The 22,586-nt window shown below is 36.4% G+C and overlaps 1 protein-coding gene across 1 annotated transcript; it reads left to right on the plus strand.

Moving 5' to 3' along the window:
* The first annotated feature begins 786 nt into the window (after positions 1-786).
* Positions 787-22,478, plus strand: LOC114267655 (FGGY family of carbohydrate kinase). Its single transcript, XM_028208708.2, has 15 exons — positions 787-1,214; positions 6,397-6,476; positions 6,692-6,809; positions 6,941-7,119; positions 16,584-16,666; positions 17,239-17,420; positions 17,784-17,845; positions 18,052-18,160; positions 18,245-18,364; positions 18,809-18,928; positions 19,050-19,170; positions 19,284-19,440; positions 19,573-19,645; positions 21,575-21,702; positions 22,172-22,478. Exons 1-15 carry the CDS (start codon positions 1,010-1,012, stop codon positions 22,292-22,294), a joined length of 1,860 nt encoding a protein of 619 aa, XP_028064509.2. The 5' UTR covers positions 787-1,009; the 3' UTR covers positions 22,295-22,478.
* Positions 22,479-22,586: the final 108 nt, after the last annotated feature.

Here is a 22,586-nt window from a genome sequence, read left to right on the forward strand (position 1 = left end):
AGAAATTAATTTAATAAAAATAAATATCAAAAAAATGATTTTAAGATTTTAAAAATTAATACTGCCTCTGAAAAGATAAAAATTATTAGTATTTGTAATTTTTTTTAATTTCATTTTATTATTATTATTTTTTTTTCTAAAACAAGTTTTTAAAAATCAAACAATGGCCATATATTTTCCAGATTCCAAATTCACCCAAAATCAGATTAGAACAGAGAAGTTATTGGTTTGTTTTGGGTACCGTCACGTGTCACTCCAATGATATTGGAATTAGGGTGGCTACTGTGCGGAGGTGTACAGTAGTCATTGCTGTGTAGTCATTTGAGCCCTTTTCGGGGTTCACATTTGAGCCCTTTTCGGGGTTCATTTTTGATAATCCGAACTGTTCACATTTAGAATACATCAAGTAGAACATACCTGTAAAAAATCAAGTTAATCAGATATCGTTTACCCATTTATCCACTCACATTTGTATCTAGAAAAATAAATAATAATTGTAATTTAAAGTATTAAAATGAATACAAATGTGAGTGGATGAATGGATAAACGATATCCGATTAACTTGATTTTTTACAAGTATATTCTACTTGATGTATTCTAAAATGTGAACGATTCAGATTATTAAAATGGGCCCTGAAAAGGGTCCAAATGACTGCACATCACAGCAACCACACCAATTCCAATGATATTATAATTGATAAAAAAAATATAATTACAAATTTGTATTGTGTTACTTTAATGATATTATAATTAATAAAAAAAGATATAATTATAGATTTGTATTGAGTGATTAATGAACGGAAATGACCTAATTAATCATTTTCGGATTAGAAGGTGAAATTACTTTATAGTCATCACCGGATCATCGTCGTCGTCGTCGTGAAAAAAGGTTAAAAAAGAGATCAGATAAGCCCAGAATCACCCCCACCAAGAAGTTTAGCAAGATAGAGACAAAAGAACAAAAGACAAAAGTCCAAAAAAAATAAAAAAATAAAAGGAAAGAAAAGCAATGGTTGGTACAAGAAGAACATCATCTGATACAACCCCACTCCTGGACCCCCAACACCACCACCATCATAGCTATTCCAATCGCCCCTCCTCCGCCTCCGCCTCCGCCTCAATGGCCGCCGGGTCTCCCTTCTCCGCCGTCGCCACCCCCCGCGGCTCCTCCGTCTTCCTCGGCGTTGACGTCGGCACCGGCAGCGCCCGCGCAGGTCCATTTTCATCTCCCTCCATATTTATGTATATCTTTTATCTTGGTCGAGTTTGATTGATTCATTGGCTTCTTTGTACTGAAATGATTGGTTAAACGTTTACTGTTCCATTGCAATGGTTGTCAAGGTTTTTATAGATTTTAATTTCAATGCATATTTTGGGAATTCTGTTAATTGAGCAGTGAAAAATGCTAGGTATTAATTATTCATATAGAAGATTGTTTTCAAACTTACATGAAATTTTCGTGTGAAATTTTACACTATGTTCGGATATTTAGCAGAGAAAAGAAAAGAAATAATTTGTTAAGTCAGGAGAGAAAAGAAATGATTGTCTCACTCACTCTCGTTTGGGTTGGTTAGGTTGGAAAGAAAAGATCACTATCACTCTGTTTGGTCATCCAGTTTTTCAAATCAGATTTTGAGTTTTCAATTCGTATTTTTTTTTATATTTTTAGTGAACTTTTTTTTTTTAATATTTTGGTCATTTTTTTAGATGCATCTAGATGTATTCAAAAAGTAAAATATTTATAAATAAATATTTTAAAAATTCAATAAATGCTACAAAATAAAAAAATAAAAAAAAATTTAGTACATTTTCTCTCCAATCTTGTTTGGATAGACTACGTATAAGAAAAGAAAAGAAAGTTGGTTGTATTACCAAAATAACTTTTTATGGATTTATTTCGTTTGTAGGTAATCTTGGAAATATACAAAATTAGTAATCTTCCCATTTACTTTCTCTCAAAATCTCTCCAATTTTAGAGAGAGATAATTCTCTCAATTTATTTCCATTTCTCCTCATTTCTCTCCTGTTAGTAATCCAAACAAGTGATTAGGATCAAGAGAAATTGATTTCTTTTCTTTTCTCTCCAAACCACTCAATCCAAACAAGGTGTTAGTGTAGACATTCAATTGAGCCGTTGTTCTATAATAACTTCTTCAAGTTCTTAGTATAATGTATTGTTCTTGACGTCTTGTGCTAAGTTTATGATTCTGGGTTTTAATTTTATCCACAATGCGATGCTTTATGCTTTTGAAATTATTCAATGAGGGTCTTGGTGAAATTAGCATAATTTTAGGCCCATTAGTTTGGTTACATTGCTTTACAAGATTTTGGGAAATGTTTTATCGAAAAGGCTTAGGGCATCTCTGGGGGATACGGTGCCTGTGACACAAGGGGCTTTTGTAAAGGGTAGACAGATTTTAGATGTGGCTTTGGTTGTAAATGAGGTGGTAGAGGAATACAAAAGTCTTAGGAAGGAGGGTCTGTCTTATTTTCAAGGTTGATTTTAAGAAAGCATACGATCACGTGAATTGACAGTTTTTTGGATTTCGTAATGAATAAGAAAGGTTATGGTGAACGATGGCTTTAGTCAATGGTAAACCAGGAGAAAATTCTACGGCTTCGAGAGGTGTATGACAGGGGAGTCCATTATCCCCTTTTCTTTTTATTTTGGTGGTTGATGTGTTAGGAGGATGGTTGATAGAGCTAGAGAGGTAGGTCTTTTTGAGGACTTAGAGGTTGGGAGAGATAGAGTTAGGGTGATTCACTTGCAGTACGTTGATGATATAATCTTTTTTTCTTTAGGGGATGAGAGTTAGATAGGTAATCTTTTTGCGATATTGAGACTTTTTGGGGTATTCGCTTAAGGTTAATTTGGAAAAAAGTAGTGTGATGGGTATTAATATGCAACATAATCAGCTTCAAAGAAAGGCTGCACTTCTTAGATGTAGGATTGAGGCACTTCCTTTCAAATACTTGGGACTTCCATTGGGGGGTAATCCTAAAAGTGAATCTTTTTTAAGTCCAGTTGTGGAAAAGATTGGCAAGAGATTGGAAGGGTGGAGTAAGGCCCTGGTTAAGATAGTTTTAAGTGATATTCCCATTTATTTTTTCATCCTTGTTGAAAGTTCCAGTGAATGTAGTGAGGTCATTAGAAAAGATGATGACGGATTTCCTATGGGAAGGTAAGGATGAGGGGAAGAAGGATCATTTGGTGATTTGCGAGATAGTTTCATTCCTGAAGGACAAAGGAGGTTTGGCCATTGGTAACATTGTGGCTTGAAACATGGCTCTACTTGGCAAATGGTTATGGAGATTTCTAGTTAAGAGTGATTGACTTTTGGCATTCTGTAATTAGAGGCAAGTATAGGACTCAGGATAATGGCAGGGCTTCACAAGTGGTTTTGAGGGGCAATTGTCGGGCTCTTTGGATGCCAGTTTCTCAAATCTGTACACTTTGGTCTCGTTTTCTTTTTGTAGGGGGGGGGGGGATAAGGAACTTGTTTGATCTGGGAGGATGTTTGGGTGGGCTCCTCCTCCTTTGCTTTGGATTTTCCACATCTATATGGAGTGGCTCGGTCTCATAATTGTTCTGTTGTTTCCTATGAAGCACAGACACGTGACATGACACAGACATGACACGAACACGCGGACACGTAAATTTTCAAAAAAGGGGGACACGACATGCTGGGGACACATTCAATATGCATAATTAAATTTATTTATTATATGTCATAAAATTATAAAAAAAAATCATTAAAAGGTAATAAAAAAATAGAAAATTACACTATTAATAAAAATTGGTTCCGATAATAAAATTAATAAACACATATAATTCTAATTAACAAAAACTAATTTGTTCTTATAAAGTAATCAGCCAAAAAAAAAAAGAATATAAATAAATAATAAATAAATAACAAATAAAGTTAAAAAAAAAAAGAAAGAAAGAACAATATAAAAAATAAAAAATAAAAATCACAGAGAGAGAGAATGCCATTGAGAGAGACGTTGAAGAAGAAAAAAAATGAAGACAGATAGACTGAGAGACTGAGAGAGAGAGAAACAGAGAGAGCAACTGAGAGAGAGAGAGAGCGATTGAGAGAGACGTTGAACAAAGAAGAAGATCGAAAGAAGAAGAAAGAAAGAGAGCGACTAAGACAGAGAGAGCGACTGAGAGACATAGAGCAACTGAGAGAGAGAGATCAAAAACAGAAGAATATCGAAAGAAGAAGAAGATGATCGAAGAACATACCTTCGCAAGAGCAATAAGCAGCGAGTAGTCTTCTTCTCTTTCTGTTCAATATCAGGTTAGGGCCTGGTTTACTTGCTTCACTTTTTGTTTTTTTACAAATTGACCCCCAATTGAAGTTTCAAAAATTAGGGCTGTGTTGGGTGTGTAACTTTAATCAATTTTCCACCCTCATATTTGAATGTTATGTTTGGTACAGGTTTTTAAATCATGATTCCAAATCAATTTCAAAACACCTTTTGAAAACATGTTTGGTAAAACTCTCAGTTTTTGAATTTTTGATCTACCCGGTCTTCCGGAACAGTAATTTTTTTTTTCAATTGCCAATCACCACCTATTATTTGGAAAAAAAATTATATTTGTTTTTGATATTTTTTAAATATAGAAATTATTTTTTTAGACCAAAATGATAAATTATTTTTTTGAATTGAATTTTAAAAAGAGTTTGGTTATGAGTTTTGAATAGAATTTTGAATTGTGTGTTTGGTTTAAGTTTTGAAAACTCTTTTCAAAACTCATAACCAAACAACTTTTCTCATTTCATGTCACATCAAAAATTCAAAATTCAATTCAAAACTCTTTTCAAAACTCATAACCAAACAAATTTTCTCCTTTCAAATCATAATTCCAAAGCTCACAAACTCAAAATACAACTCTATTTTCAAATCATAATTCTAGAACTCTACCAAACACTACCTAGGTTTTTGGCCCCTCGGTGTCTGAAACGTGTCTATAGCGTGTCTGGCTGCAAAAAAAAAGAAAAAAAGAAAAAAGGGACACCTTTTGGGACGTGTCGGACACGTGTCCACCTCGTGGTCGACACGTGTCCGTGTCCAACATTGAAATGTTGCCCTCGGAGGGGTGTCCGTGCTTCATAGGTTGCTTCCATGGCTTACTCTTTTTTGGCTCTAATCTCTTGGAATTTTAATTTTTCTAGAAACTTCAATTACAGAAAGACTACACAATTGACATCTTTGCTGTCAAGACTTGATCACTTTTCGTTGTCTCCTCTTGTGGAAGATAAGAGAGTTTGTGCTCTTCATTCGTTGGGTATCTTTTTTTGCAAGTCTTTTTTTGACAAAATCATTGATACTCCTTATGTCCCTCATTTTCCTTTTTGTAAAAGAATCTGGAAAGTTAGTGTTCCTTTTAAAGTAAAGATGTTCTTGTGGTCTTTGGTTCATGGAGGCATTTTGACAAATGATACATTGAAAAAATGGAGATCTAATCGTTTTCTAAATTCTCAATGGTGCATTATGTGTTGTAAGGATGGTGAATCTTTGGATCATTTATTTTTGCATCATCCAGTTGCTTTGAGCTTGTGGTGCAAGTTGTTTCTTTTGATGAATGTTTTGTGGGTGGCACCAAGAGGTAGTGCACAAATGCTATTAATTGATTTCTGTGGTTTGGGAGGATCGAAGAGGGCCAAGATGTTATGGTTTTGCGCTGTCTTTGCAACCTTTTGGGTGTTATGGTTGGAGAGGAATGCATGGGTTTTTGAAGATACATCTCGAGATGTGAATTTTCTGTGGGATAAAGTTTGTCACTTAGCTTCCTTTTGGGCTTCAATGAGCCCTCATTTTAAGGGAGTTACACTGTTTTTGTTAGCTAGAGATTGGGTGTCGGTATGTGCCATGTAAGAGTTTTTTATGGATGAAGTCTTTGTGTCGGTTATGTATTTTCTTTTCTTTGTTTCTCTTATTTGTGGAGGATGCCTCATCCTCATCCTCATCCTCGTCTCTTTTTTTCTTGATTAATCCATAAAATTTTTGTTGTTGATAAAAAAAAAAAAAAAGCATAATTTTATCCACAATGTGATTCTTTATGCTTTTTGAATTGGTAAGTCAATTATTCAATGAGGGTCGGTGAAATTAGCGTCTTTTTCGTATTCTGTTGAACACATATAGTAATAAATTCGGATATAGATATGTTTATACACCATGTTTGGTTCTTGCTGAATAATAGATTAGATTCTGCCTATTTGCGTACTAGTTTTCTTGTCTTGGTGTTTTGAAGAAACAATGAACTTTGTCATCTCTTCACTCTTCAATTATGGGTGGTTATTTTTTGGTTGTATATTAAGTGTGCACAGTATCTATACTCTTCTTAGATACTGCAATTTGTTCTTTACATGTTGCTGCTTGATGCAGGTCTGTTTGATGAGAATGGAAAACTTCTAGGTTCTGCTAGCAGCCCAATACAGATTTGGAAGGAGGGTGACTGTGTTGAGGTGATAAACAATGGAAATTCATAGATATTGACATGTATCTGCTGATTAGGTTATGCATGAAATTAGCAACAAAAACTTTGGGAAGACATCCTGTGTATAGTATGTTTAGGATATCCTAATTGTCAAGAAAAGAGCATGACATTGACATTTTTGTGTTTGGATGATTAGTTTATATATTGTCATGTTTTCTTATTTTTGTTTCTTTCCAAATCCAGCAATCTTCAACTGATATTTGGCATGCAATCTGTGCGGCTGTGAAATCAGCATGTTCCCTTGCAAATGTTGCTGGGGAAGACGTAACGGGTTTGGGATTTGCCGGTACTTGTTCCCTAGGTTTGTATTTTTGAACCAGTTTTTGTAATCACTGCTTTAATTAGGGAACTTTATTGCATAAGTTGCTTAAACAATGTGGTGTGAGGGATGTTGACTAAATAAAACTCATGCAAAATGGTTTCTGTCTGTAGTTGCTGTGGATTCTGAAGGCTCCCCTGTTTCAGTTTCTTGGAGTGGTGATTCAAGGAGAAATGTGATAGTATGGATGGACCATAGAGCTGTAAAACAAGCTGAGAGGATAAATTCATGTAACTCAACAGTATTACAGTACTGTGGTGGTGCTCTTTCTCCTGAAATGCAACCACCTAAGGTACTAATGCAGCTGATGTTTTGGTTTGTAATGCTTTACTACCTTATGGATTTTATTTCTTTAATTTCAATTTGCATGAGACGCATCCAGTCCAGATCATAGGTTTAATCCCAAACTATTGATTGATATTTGCCCTCGAAGCTAGGGATGGCACTGACTAGGAATTGGATTTTGATGAATATTTGGTTGAATTATCCCAACTGTGTAGGGAGGATTTATGCTTTTTTTGGTTATGTGGGAGACCTTGTGTTTTGTGTCACATTGTTTGTTTCTTCTTCTTCACTCATTTTTTTTTTTTTTTTTTTTTAAATTTTTTTTTACACTTCTTTGTGGGCAATGTTTTTGTTCTCATGTTGTCTTTTCTTATCTAATCTTTCTTCAGATGTGTATTTTTTGACTCAAATTTTTTTGACTGGGGAGAATGGGAATTTTAAGTTAAAAAAATTTTAAGTAAAAAACAAAGAGAATGGAGAGATTGGGAAAAACAATCTCAATGATAGGCTTGAAATGTGAGCTCAATGCTTGCTTGATACACAACAGAACATGAGTGCCTTGCTTGAACTTACTGTAGTTTGGTTTTCAGTTCGCTTGGAGAATACTAGGCCTATCATTTGAGGAGATTAGTAGATGTGGAAAATGGATGCGTTAGACCACTGCTTTTAAAGAGAAGGGAAGATGAGGATGTAGAGAAATTGGGAAAGTTCTAGACTCAAGAAAACTTGGTAAAAGTCCTAAAATCGAATTATCTTTGTGCAAAAAAATAACAATGCTTTGGCATTTTCTCATAGAACAACCTTTTAGGACTATGACTAGTTAAAGACATGGTTGACCTCTGGCTTGCACTGCATTAGAAGGGTGGTTGGCCAAGTCAAAGGATACCAATTGGAGTCAAAATGATGAGGACAACTTTAAGAAACTTGGCCTCAAGTTGCTTTAATTAAATTTGTGATGGATTTAGGATAGGAATGGATTGTAGCTTTATGATTTAAAAGGTAGAAAGCTTTTATACTATGTTTGGTATGCTGGAATGGAATGCCATTCCAGCTTTGCATTTATTTGGTTTGTTACGAGTTATGTAATTAGGGAATAGCCATTCCATTTGAATAACTATTGCAACAAAAAGTGGAAATACCTATTATTTCCTTCAAGTTAAGGAGTAGTCATTTCATTTAATCATGGAAACACGCTAAAATAGTGATGCTGAGTATAAGAAGCTCAAGGAAGGCTGAATTCAGAGAAGTGACTATACTTGGGCATTGGCATTATTTCATTGAGAAACTGATAGAAAATTTTTATAATTATGTTTCTAGTATTATTAGAGTCTTATTTTATGATAAGTTTATATTTGCTACGCTTTTTAGGTCAAGGGTATTTTGGTAATTTTCATATTTGCTAACATGGGTTGTAAGGGTCGCCTATGGGTCATCATGTGGGTCAAGTTATTTAATTAGTCTTTGTTTTTATTTCTTATTTAGTCTTAGATTATTTGGAAGCCAAAGATATTATAATAGTTTCATTTTCTGGTTATAGTTGGTTTAGGAAGTCTGTTAGTTCTATATAAAGCCATGTAATATTTATAATTGAATGTAGTTGATATTTTATAAAAAATTGAGAGCTTTGAAGCTTCTTTAAGGATTCTGTGATGCAATCAAACCCTAGGTGTGATGCCTATGGAATTTAGGTGTGATGCCTAGACCTATCTTCTTCTCTTCTTTCTTCTTCTTTTCTATTTCAATTTACTATTCTCGGATTAGTGTTCACAGCCTTCTAAAAGTGCACTTTTCAACCTCAAAACTCCATCCAATCACCCTCAAATCAACCTTAATCCCTTCCCCTACCTATTAGCCTTCAATTTGACTCGTGAAACCATAAATTACTTACTGTTTAGGCCTTAAAATAACCTCTGTTTTCAAAATCCAACACTGTCCCTACTTGTCTTGCATCAAATAGTTTGTTTGCCTCTCTTTTATTGGCCACCCCCCCACCACCATTACCACCATTGTTGCTGCTACTACCACCATTGTCGCCGCCACCACCATACTACAACCACCGCCATCACCATCACCATCACCATCACCATCACCAATACCACCCTAGTGTCACCATCACTATTTCCACCACCGTTATCACTACCTCCACTACCACCATTACCAATCGTTGCTGCTACTACCACCATTGTTACCACCGCCATCATCATCACCATCACCATCACCACCGCCATCACCAATACCACCCTATTGCCACCGCCACCACTCCCATTACCTTTACTGCCAGAACCATCCTACCACCACTATCACCACCACCATTGTTGTTGAGCACTACCCTATGGCCACCTCACCGGTACCATGACCATCCTAACCACCACCACTTCCACTACCTTTACTGCTTTAACCATCCTACAACCACTATCACCACCACCATTGTTGTTGAGCACTACCCTACAACCACCTCACCACTACCACGACCATCCTCACCAATACCACCCTATTGCCACCACCACCACTCCCACTACCTTTATTGCCATAACCGTCCTACCATCACTATCACCACCACCATTGTTGTTGAGCACTACCCTATAACCACCTCACCACTACCACAACCATACTAACCACGCAATCACTATGCCACACCACACTATACTATGCTACCACAACCACTACTGCTACCATAATGACCAATCTAACCACCACACTACCACAACCATTGATTCCATCATTGATCTCCAGGTGTTTAGTTTTCTTGTTACTAGTTTGGTAAAATATTTTCATTCCATTTCATCAGCTTAATAGGTATAATTAAACACAGGAATGCGAACTGTCATTCTATTTCTACTTCAATCCATGTTGGCAATTGTAGAAGAGGGTTCGAATGAGCTCACTAGAAATGGTGATTCTTGTTGGAAACTATGGAGTTCGCCGTAAAGTGTAGAACTTCTTGTAGATGGAAGGAAGAGGGTAGAGATTTGGTGATGGAAGAACTAGATTTGTAGAGAGAGAGAGAGAGAGAGAGAGATGTAGAGAAGTGGTGGAAGGGTGAAAGATCAAAGCAAGCTAGTTAGAGAGAGAAATAATGACTGACATCTCCAATCCCATTTCTGACTCCAATCACTCTCACTTTTTCAAAGCCCTTAAAACTTCTATGAGTGAGTTTCTAGAGAGATGGAAAGTGATTATTTTTTCTGGAGCTTTATGGGTGGTAGGTATTTATACACCCCCAAGATTAGCTTAGGGTTTAAGCAATCGATTGTAGTGATGCCATGTGTCCAAGGGAGCACATGGGGAAAAGATGCTCTCTGACTGCCAAGCTGAGGCAATTGCAACCTCTGAAGACTTTGTGCCTTCCCCTCGGGTTACCCTCGAGGAGAACAGACTATCCGGGGGTCTTATGAATTGCCCCAGCAATCCTTTATCTTCAGCCACCAATCCATCAATTCCCAACATCCCAAGATAGGGTCAGTGGTAGTTCTGGGGAACGTCTTGCCGCAAGGTTTGCCGAGTTTTGGAAGACCCCCCAAGTCCTGCTACCTAGACTTCGGGTGTAGGCGAGTTATTTTAATGAGGAATGGATATCTCTGAGTTCCACATCTTTGAGAAAGGGTCATTGACTTCAGTTGCGACATATGATTTGCGCGTCTCTCTCGGAATGGCTCCAAGCCCTCAGATTGCTTTGGGACCCACTTTAAAGAGCGACTTCTAGATTCCTAGAATCTTGCAAAGCCAATTGCATAGATTTCCGGGTTCATTGAACCTTTCGGGTTCTGGCCACATGGGTTTCCATGTTCATCGAACCTTTTGAGTCCCAAAAACATAATTCCCCCCTAGATTGGGGTTCGTGCCATTTCTATGAATTTTGAATATTTACTTCGAGCTTTTTCCGCCTTTGCATTTTGGGTGGGAAGTTTGAATTTTATATCTTCAATTTTCCCCTTCTTACAACAACCAAACCATGAAATGGGAATAGACATTCCATTCAATTCAACCTCTCATTCCATTCCAGGGTACCAAATGTTGCTTTGGTGTTTAAGATGGAGAAGGGCTAAAACTAATTTGGTTTCAAAATTGGAAGCTTGCTGGATTTTCAGAATATAGCTAATTTAGGGTCTTGATTTATGGTTTCAATGGTTAAATTGAAGGCCTATAGGGGCCTATAAGTAGGGGAATGGGTTAGGGTGTTTTAGGCTTGGTTTGTTGGGGTTTTGCGTTGAAGGGTGCATTTTTTAGTGAGCTTACAAATAGGAAGCCGTGATTAATAGTTTGTGTATTTGTGCCACGAAGAAGAAAGAGAGAGAAGTTCTTGACCATTGGAAGGGTTTGGTGTATTCACTTAAATATGATCTCAAATTCTCATAAATCAACTCTATATTGAAGAGAAAGATTACATGCATATTTATAAGTTGCTAGACTTCTCTCATTCTTTAAAGATTTTTGACTCACAAATAGGAAACTAGTAAATCTTTTTGATCGACAACACAAATTTTATTAGTAAAAGAAAAAAGAGAAATGCAAAACATTAGAGGACAAGAAATCCTCCTCAAAAGTAGACAAAGGAAATCGAGAAATAAAAAATTATAGAGTACATTATAAAAGATTCAAAAATATAACTTGACTATTACTATGACCCATGGACTAAAACTACAACCCATGTCTAGCAAAATTATAAATTGTTAAAATGCCCATAACTATGTAGCATACAGACAAATACGGGAGATCAACATGACTTGATACAAGCACGCTAACACAGTAAATCTTAAAAAAATAGGACAAGACAAGACATGGATGCAACAACATATTACTTTATTTACGTATCTCGTTCTCATATGCGTGCTATATAACAAAAAATGTAAACTAATATATTATTTATGTATTTCAACTTAAAATTGCAATTTCTGGAATATCAAGCTCCACAAATATCACATGTGATCTATATTCCAATTGTTTGCCTGTATACTCTCTCTCTCTCTCTCTATATATATATATATTTAAATCTAAGAAGCGTGGACACGGACACGTGACATGACACGGATGCGACACGGACACGTTGACACGCTAATTTTCAAAAAATACGGGACACAACACGTAGGGGACATGCATGCAATATATAATTTTATATATTTATTTTATGTTATATATATGAATATATCATTCAAAGATAATAAAAAATACAATATGACACTAATCTCTCTAAATTTATTTAGTTTTTGTTTTATTATTATATCATAAGTAGTTTTGTTCATACTTATAATTAATTTCACATGTGTCTAATCGATAGATACGTGTGTTTAAGAGATAAATATGTGTCCTCTAAGTGTCGAAAGAGTGTCCGGGTTTTTAAAAAATATGACACGTTTTGAAGAGTGTCGGACATGTGTCGAGGAAGTGTCGAAAGAGTGTCGGTGTCCGACACGGACACGTTACCTTTTTAGAAGTGTCCATGCTTCTTAGATTTAAATCTTAATCTTTATTTCTATATATCTTTCATGTGCTAGAAGTTGTTCATTGCTATATTTGTGTAAATGTTTTAAAACATATCTATGGTGTAAAAATTGCATTATATCACAAATCGTTATTATTAGGTGATTCATCAAATAGGTCGTGGTTGTATTTCTGGAGGTTCCAAGAAGTGTCTGCAAATTGTTGCTGAAGTTCTAAAGTTTTAATTAGGACACATTGAAGAAGTGTTGGATTCATTTCTACAGTGTCATAGGTGATGAAAGCCAATCAAGAAAGAGATTTCATTAGAGAGAGAAAATCCCAAAATGGGTACAAGAGCTCTTAAGTTCTGAAATATTCAATATCAAAATATCATAAAACTGAGTATTAGAGAGGCCTAACTATCTATTTATAGGATAAAAGGCCCAACTAACTCTTATGGTGCTAAACATATTAACCATACTAGTTCTAACTACATCAGACTTCCTCTCTAAAGGAAACAATTTGTCCTCAAGTTGGGACTACAACAAATTGACTCAAGACAACAAATTCAATAGAAATGACTCAATTCAATGACTTAGGGAAGCATGATGGACATGCAATGGCGAACAAGACTAAGTAGTTGCAAGTCCTTATTCAAGATCATCCTAGCAAATATCCTTCCATCGAAATGAGTTCTTGTTTATGGACATCAACTGAAGCCATGCTGAGGTGCGAATAGGCACCCATGTAGCATGTCATTTTGGAAACAAGATGTCATCAAAATAACGTTTCTCTCATGGGCCCAAAATAAACGCATCCTTCCTCCACGAAGCCAGCCTGGGTACCAAGTCAACACAAAGTGGAACAAATGTATTTGAAGATAGCATAAGAGGCATTTCTCGGAAGCAAAGATCATTCAACACCCATGAAACTTCAATGTCATGACTCTCCACCATAATTTTCTTGGAATCTAGAAAACAAATAGAAGGGATTGCAACTACTTCCTTCATGGGAAGCAATATGAGAGTAAAACTTGCTTCATCTACAAAACTTTCTACATCTTCAAGTACACCTTCGCTCTCTACGAGAAGATCATCCTCATCATCAGAGTGGTCCAAGATTGGAGCTCCTCCATATTCACAAACATCAACTTTCTTTTCATATTCATGAACATTAACTTCATCGTAATCGAATGCCCCCATCGGTTCATCAAAGATGGAAACATTTTCATCGTATCCTTGTTCTGCATCAAAGATAGGAACATCTTGATCACAACCTTATGTTTGATCATTATCTCCTCCTCTAAAGATGGAAGCTCCAACATCAAAGATAGGAACATCCGGATCATAATCTTGCCCATGATCACTACTTTCTTCCACATCTTCTTCATCATAACTTGGTTGACCGCCTCATCACTAAAGAGCATCTTATGATAATGTCTATCATCAAAAGTTTCTTTCATTCCCACACTAGTTAAGTAACCAACTTAGACATAGTCATAGGATGGTTGTCCGATTGCCAAGCCTCTTTGGTATTGATGTCTGAAATTTGAAATACCCTTCTTTTGGTGCTTCTCAACCAACAAAGGTGGCACATGACTAGAAGGCAAGAAGTGCTCCTTGAGCTTCTTTTTCATCTTTCTCCACTCTCTAACCTTTTCTTGGCCATTTCTTTGCCTACCAACTTGTAATTGTTTCCACCAATCGGAGGCACGACTTTTGAGGCTTTGAGAGACCAATTTCACTTTCCTTGCTTCCGGCACATCATAACACTCCAAATGACTTTCAATTGCTTTCAACCATTTCTTGAATACATCCAAATTGTAGCTTCCACGGAATTCGGGAAACACTAAATCATTGACGGTGTCATTCCACTCGGGATTTAAACCGTATGAATATGCTCTACGCCTATGCGGAGCACCAAAGAAATCATCAAGTTGATGATCCTTGGAACCATTACTGCCTTTGGGATGAAGTTGCTAGTGTTGCACCTTTCCAACCAAGGTAGCTATTTGTGAATTCAACTCTTCAATCTATTTCCGTTGATTTTGGCTTCCAATGTTCCTTTCAATTGAAGGATTCATCTCAATTTCTTCACCCAAATTCATAGCATAAGCCCTATCATAGCTACCTCTATGACCTTGACCTCGTTGAGCGATTGGCAGAAAGAACCACACACAGCTGTTACACCCACTGACTTGTATTCAAAGAATTATAATAGAAACAGAGATCCAATTCCAGTCCAAAGAAGAATTCTTATCACAGCAACAGAGATCCAATTCCAGTCCAGAAACCCAACCCACGTACAAACTCAATTTTAATTGAATAGTCCAGAATGAAAATCAGTCAATCAAGAATCATGTATTATGCAAAAATACGTAGGATCCCAAATGCAAGAGTGTATCAAGAATCAAATGAATAATGAGATCAATATTCAAGAATCGACTTTCAGCAACAAACCAGTCCACACAATCAGCAACAATGAAGATCATTCAAGAATCAATATCTATTCAAGAACTCAATAGAATTGACTTACAACAGTTGATTTGCTGGTCAATGGATGAACGAGGAACCAAGTCAAGCAAGGTTGATCTTGAGTCGGAAAATGGAATCCCGATTGAAATTCAATTCACGAAGTTGAATCCAAAAACAGATTGAAAACAGATCACAAACAGCCAGGGCTTTGATATGAATCTGAAGTGCAAACACCTAGGTCAAATCTGGAGGTCTTCTTTCAGATTGCAAGTTGAGATCTAGGGCAAACTTGAACTAAGAAATCGAATCGATGAACAGATTCGCAGTGGCTTATGAATGTCTTCAACAGAAACTGCTCTTGAACAAGAGAATCGAACCAAGAACAGTTCAAGAATCGAACCCAAATTGCAACCTTCCAGGTCGGAATTGCAGGCTGAAACAAGAACCCGAAAAATTCAAGGAACCCAGATTGCGATCTTGATAGCTTGACTCAAAATAAGCAGAGTTCAATCCCAAAACTCAGAAATCGTGAAGAATGAGTGTCACAGCTTGCGATAGCTTGATGTTGAAGTTTAGGGTCTAGTTGCTGTAATGATCAGAAAACTCAGTCGAGTAATTATCTAACCAATTTCAAACAGTGCAATTAGGGCAAGAACTGAGGGAACGCACAAAACCTAATGCTCTGTTACCAAAATGATGAAAACCAATCAAGAAAGAGATTCCATTAGAGAGAGAAAATCCCAAAATGGGTACAAGAGCTCTCAAGCTCTGAAATATTCAATATCAAAATATCATAAACTGAATACTAGAGTGGCGTAACCACCTATTTGTAGGATAAAAGACCCAACTAACTCTAACTAACTCTTATAGTGCTAAAACATTTCAACCATACTAGTTCTAACTACATCAATATATGTGTTGGTGTTTGACACGATACCGGATACTCTCAAAAAGTTTTGTGCGTCTTTGGTTCATAACTACTAAAACCTAATAAAAGCTATTAAATTTGTTCATAAGAATATTAAATTAAAATAAAAACATATAGTGACTCAAAATGATTCCAAAACTTCGTTTCATGATGCCCTAAACATGCATAAACAATATTTTGGATTTGCCCTATTTTTTTTAATATACTGTGCATCACTAAATAATATGTTTTCTACTTTAAACAGTGGGACGGAATGTGTATGTTTTTATAATTCAACCCACATCAGAATGTCTGAGTCATTTGTAACTCGCATAAAGGAACTATTTTTGTGTAAGAAAATTGTCTTAAAATTGACACTCCTTTGCTGCCTTACATGTTTTAGACGTGCTTTGAATGAGTTTGTGGTGATTTACTTCAGTTTTTATTTTTTTCCTTTATATTGTTTTATTTCTCCTTTTTGTTTTTGTTTTTTGATGTCCCAATATTCCACATGTATGCCATTTATTTTATCTTTTGATTGTAATGCCAAGAGATCTGCCAGATAGAAAGTGATTATTAGACTGCTCATGCAGTAGAATTTTGAAAAGTTGGATTTCTTTAATTTTTGAAAGTTCAATGGTGAATATTCTTAATGCAATTTGTTTTTTCCAGCTTTTATGGGTGAAAGAAAATTTGCGAGAATCGTGGTCAATGGTTTTTAGGTGGATGGACTTGAGTGACTGGTTGTCATACAGGTACAATTAATTGCTAGTCTGTTATGAATTGTTGTGAGCTAAGGACAAATGCACGGCATGACATAGACACAGCATGGATGTGCCATCATGAAAAATTTCACAAAATGCAAGATATGACACATGGGGTGACATATGAAAAATATATAATTTTATATATTTATTATATGTCACATATATGATATTTTAGTAGAAAATAATTAAAAAATGCAACATAACACTTAATCCTAAAGTTTAAAGGTAGAGGGATTACAAGGTTTAAATCTAGATTAATTTTCTTTTATAATTGTATTCTAAATTATTTTGTTCAAACTTATAATATGTGTCGTGTGTCCCTTTAGTGTTTGAAGCATTCCAGGGTCTAAAAATATAACAGTACACTTTTGGATGAGTGTCCAGCATGTGTTGGAAAGTGTCCAACAAGTTTCGGTGTGCGACATGTGTCCAACACGGACATGTTACCTCTTTGAAATTTCTGTGATTTTTACGTTTTGAGTTCACAATTCTTGTATGTAGAAACTCAAGTTTTGTTGCTGGCTTACATGAATTTGTCCTAATTTCTGTTATTTTCCTAGAGCAACAGGAGATGATACTCGGAGTTTGTGTACCACAGTGTGCAAATGGACGTATCTTGGTCATGCACACATGCAACAGGTAGAGAAAGAGTCCCGAGATATGGAAGCTTGTGGATGGGATGATGACTTCTGGGAGGAGATTGGCTTAGGTGATCTTATGGATGGACATCATGCTAAGATAGGTATATCTTTGTGTGGCTTCTTTTTAAAAAAATTCTTTTTGTATCCACTTTTCTGTCTGATGAAACTTCGGGACGACCTAAGTCGTAGCCAAATTATTTCCATATTTCTTTGGGGTTGTTATTTTGTGAGCTTCATAAGAATTACGTGCTGCATTGTTGGTATTAGGTCCGACATTATGACTAGATAAATATTGTTTTGTAACATTCAAGCAGATATATGGCTAGTTATTTCTCACATTCTAGTGAGTTCGGTGTGTCAATCTGCTAAAAATAATAATGTTTGTTGTACAGACTCTGCAACACTTTTCTATTATCATATTTTCTTGATTGCAGTTAATGATTTAATTATTATTCTGTGAACAGGACGAAGTGTAGCTTTTCCTGGCCATGCTTTGGGTTCTGGTTTAACACCTACTGCTGCGAAGGCAAGAAACTTTGTACTGAAGAATTCACATTGATTACAAGTGGAGCTTCATTGAGGTTCATTAATGTAGCCAATGCACATATTTAGTTACAGGAATAGGATTGTATCCTTTCTGTGGGGGTTTGGAGGCTGGCTCTCATGATATTATTAAAATATACAATGTTGGTGTTTTTCTTTATTCTGCTAAGAAGAACTTTAAATTTTCAGGAATTGGGTCTGATAGCAGGACTTCCTGTGGGAACTTCGCTGATTGATGCTCATGCTGGCGGTGTGGGAGTAATGGAAAGTGTGCCTGTGTCAGATTCTGAATCAAAAGGTTGTTGCTGTTCTACCTTTTGTCATAATCTAGTTGCTATTATTGGGAAAATACATTTTTTCCTGACAAAACATTAGTGTCCAGAGTTTGACGAGGAAGCTATATGCCGTCGTCTGGTATTAGTCTGTGGAACTTCTACTTGTCATATGGCTGTATCCAGGAACAAGTTGTTCATCCCAGGGATCTGGGGACCATATTGGTCAGGTATGCTTTGGGCACTTAATGTGAGGTACTTGGCTTGAAAATTTTAATTATAAGGTAGCTCTTTTATAATGATTCCTAAAAAATTTAAAAGCAAGGCCTAGTGATTAAGTTGGGAATAGCTGTTGTCCGATAATAGTGCAAATTAGACATTTAGGAATGCCTTCCATATGCTTCTTCAGTATTTCTCGACTGAGTGGATTTAATGTTTAGGAGCACCAGTTCTAAGAGATGATCCATGCTAAATGGTGTTTGTTTTGTTTAGAATGATACGTCCTTGTTTTCTTCATTTAAGTTCTTTTTCGAGATCAGGGTTTGGCAATTGTGTAGAATGATGTGAGGGGCACAAGAAGTTAATAACCTGCTGTTACTTGTTTAGTTGTTGCCTTCGGAAGTAACTCCTGACTAATAAGCATCATCATTTTCCTTTTTACCAAATATGTTCAGCGATGGTACCTGAGTATTGGCTGACAGAGGGTGGCCAGAGTGCTACTGGTGCATTGTTGGATCATATAATTGAAAACCATGTTGCTTCTTCTCACCTTGCTAATCGTGCTGCTTCTAAAGGTAAGGTATTGTTTATAGTGTGATGTACTGTGAAAGATGTGGTTGATTGTCCTGGAGATAAATTTGTGTCTTCTGCATTTTGTGAGTTAGGTTTGTTTCCTCATTCCTTAAAGTTATCCAGGTATTTCTGTGTTTCAATTACTGAACAAGATATTGGAGTCAATGATGCATGACCTGGGATCTCCTTTTATTGGTGCTTTGACTGATGATATACATGTCCTTCCTGATTTCCATGGAAACAGGTAAATGTTGGAGAATGGAGATTGAAACTTGACTTGTTTACTTGTATTTCGTGGACTCTTTGTTTTTGTTTTGTTTTGTTTCCCTGAAATAAGCTGCTTACTTTTTGTTTCAGGTCTCCCTTTGCAGACCCAAAGTCGAAAGGTATTGTCTGTGGCTTAACTCTAGACACAGGTGAAAAACAGTTGGCTCTTCTATACCTTGCCACAGTGCAGGGTATTGCATATGGTACACGTCACATCGTGGACCACTGCAATGCCCATGGGCACAAGGTAAGAATGATATACACTTTATTCTCCTTATATTAGTTTTTAACACGTTTAGTTTCACATCAGAACAGTCTTATTGATTGAGGATAGATATTTTCCCTAATTTTTTCAAAGTATTCGTTTTTTTGTTTGCAGATTGATACGCTACTTGCATGTGGTGGACTTGCAAAGAACCCTGTGTTTATTCAGGAGCATGCAGATATCATTGGTCTCTCTCTGTCTCTCTCTGTCTCTCTCTCAATACATCTTTTTTGATAAATAAAGATGGATGTATAAAAGAGACACAAAGTAGTTGCAACCTGTATACAAAAGGAAATATATCAAAACTCTAATTAAAAACTTAATCAAAGGCCTCTACAAAATCTAAAATATTGGTTGAAGGATGGATTGATCACCCTTGAAAGCCACTCTACAAAAAGGACAAACATCTACTTTTCAATCTAGAAGTAGGCTTTTCTTTCCATCAAAAGTTCTGCTCCTTTTATCCCACCCTGACCACATCATAATCAGTTGAACCAAGCACCATGCTTTCATCCTCCTCCTCCCAACTCTAGCAACATTCCATGAACAAAACTTCCCTACCATCAAAGGGAACACCGACTCCACACCAAATCAGAGGAGAGGCAAAGACCATAACTCTCTTGCTACCTCACAATGACTAAGGAGATGGCTCAACAATATCCTGTCTTTCTTACTCATGCAGCACCAATTAATATGCACTTGCTTCTTTTTAATCAAATTGACTGTTAGAATCTTACCATTCAGCACATGCCACACAAAAAAGCCACCTTAGAAGGTCCTTGGAACCCCACACCTTTTTCCAAGGACAAAAAGATCTCATGACACACAAGAGTCTCATAAAAAGACTAACGAAAAAGAGGCCAAAAGTGGAACAAGAACTTCGAATAGTGTCTCTCCTCCATTACCAAGACAAGTAGCATATAGATGGCAAAGAAGATCCGTCAATTTCTCCAATTCTCAATAATTAAGCTCTCTCTGCAAGGCAATGTCCCAAATAGCATGACCACCATCAAGGGAGACAAATGGTCTCCCTGCCACAAATTGCTTGACAAGTGGAAGAAACCAGCTGGAGAGCTATTAATGAGAACTGACACCCTGATAATAAAAATGCAATAGCGGATACAATTCCTCTACTTTTGACTGAACCCCATCTGCTCCAAACAATAAATAAGGAAAATACCAGTGGACATGAACGTAAGTTTTCTCAATGTCAAGCTTGTAGATAAGCTCAGATCTGTCACTGCTCATCTTGGAATCCACACCGTCATTAGCCACCAAAACTGCATCTAGAATCTGTTTACCTCCAACAGAAGCATTCTGGGACTCAGATACCACCATAGGCAACACATCCTCAAGGCGGATACCAAGAGTTTGTATACTTCTCCAATCAAGCTAATAGGTCTAATATCTGGAAATACATAACTTGGCACACATATATATTTACATTACGTATACATATGATTGCATGCATTAATATGCTGCACTCGTAAAAAATACATACGATGCACATTTATCATTTTCAATGGATCTGAGATTGAAATTTTTGTTAAGAAGTGCAATTTATCGGTACATAATATTGGGGGATTTTTTATTGGTTGGTTTATGCTCTGAATTATGTCTTGACTAGTCTTGAAGTTCAATTCGCAATGCTTGACCTTCCTCTAGGTTATCATCATGTAGGTTGTTTTGTTAGTTTGGAAAGATGGACCTATGACCAATTATAAGTATTAAGGCTAGTCTGAACTCCAGTTTGCAATGCTGATCTTCTGGAATCTGGAAAGTGATTAACTGCTCTGTTTCAGTAGCTGGAATTAAACATTGATCAAGCCGAGAGGCTTGAACATACTCCTTGACCGCAAAAGGTTGGGGAGTGGAAAAAAATTGAACTGTTTTGGTAACCAAAAAAGATGATGATTTCGAAAAGGTTTATTAAGGGTTGGAGTGGAAAATGTCACGGCAGGTTGAATTCACAAACGAGCCTTCTTTTAAACATTTTCTTAATCAGCTTTCCAAAGCCTTAATCCCAACTATTTCAGGTTGTGCTTGTTTTTTACTGATTGGCTTCACTGACCACATATTGACAAATTTAAGTCTTGCTTTTCTGTTGTTGGCACAGGTTACCCTATAGTTATGCCTCGAGAAAGTGAATCTGTGCTCTTAGGTGCTGCCATTCTTGGTGCTGTTGCTGCAAAGAAATATACTAGTGTCAATGAGGCCATGAAAGCACTCAATGCAGCTGGACAGGTATGTAAACACCATTTCTAGTTACTGCTTGTTTCTGTTTTGTTCATTTAGTTATGGCAAGGCGAAGGAGGTATTCAAGCTCAGTTGGTGATGGATTTTCACTCTGAGATCAACCTGCGGGCAACCTAATTATATATTCTAGTTGGAGCTTGCATTCTTTGCTTCTTTCACTTTGATCATCTGCACATCAGGCATGCATTTAACGGGAAGGATTGAGATGATTTGTATGGGTTTGATCAGTTAAACTTGCATTCATTGGTATGGCAAATACCAGATTTTTCTGATGTGATATTGTAAAAAAAAAAAAATGTCAAATTTTCTAATACACTGTAAATAGTACTTTGCTCTTACGTGAGAACTGAAGATATAAACTCTTATATCAGACATTTAATCAGTTTTCTAATGCATCCAATTTTATATCCGGGTGCCTTTACATCTTTGTGTGATTTTTATGCTTGGATCTGAGCAGGTTGTCCGTCCATCTGAAGACCCGAAAGTGAAGAAGTACCATGATGCCAAATACCATATTTTCAGTGAACTTTATGAGCAGCAGCTTTCTCATCGTTCAATTATGTCTCAAGCTTTGGCATAGTTTATGCCTAGATTGGTTTCAAACTCATGCATACTGGTGCTCCTCTGTTCGAATGCTTTCCTTGCAAAATAAAAATTTGAAGTGTTCTGTTTTGCAGAATGCAACAGGAACACTGAATCCAATGCAGTTACTCTCAGCCTTTTTGCTGAAAAATCAAATGTACAGGCTATTCTTATGGTTCTTCTTTCTGGTTCTTATTTATTTATTATTATTTATTTATTTATATATATTTTTATTTTCTTTTGTTAATAATTTTCCTTTTCTCTTATGTTCGTTTCGCAGCAAAGTGGAA

The sequence above is a fragment of the Camellia sinensis genome, chromosome 4 (assembly GCF_055761805.1).
Source record: "Camellia sinensis isolate YWXY chromosome 4, ASM5576180v1, whole genome shotgun sequence".
Taxonomy (NCBI): domain Eukaryota; kingdom Viridiplantae; phylum Streptophyta; class Magnoliopsida; order Ericales; family Theaceae; genus Camellia; species Camellia sinensis.

Bases quoted from the DNA above. Each gene is read 5' to 3' on its own strand.
- LOC114267655 (XM_028208708.2), top strand. From the start codon at position 1,010: ATGGTTGGTACAAGAAGAACATCATCTGATACAACCCCACTCCTGGAC. The intron at 17,846-18,051 runs GCAAGAAACTTT...TTAAATTTTCAG, and splicing joins TAACACCTACTGCTGCGAAG to GAATTGGGTCTGATAGCAGG. The intron at 18,365-18,808 runs GTATGCTTTGGG...AAATATGTTCAG, and splicing joins CTGGGGACCATATTGGTCAG to CGATGGTACCTGAGTATTGG.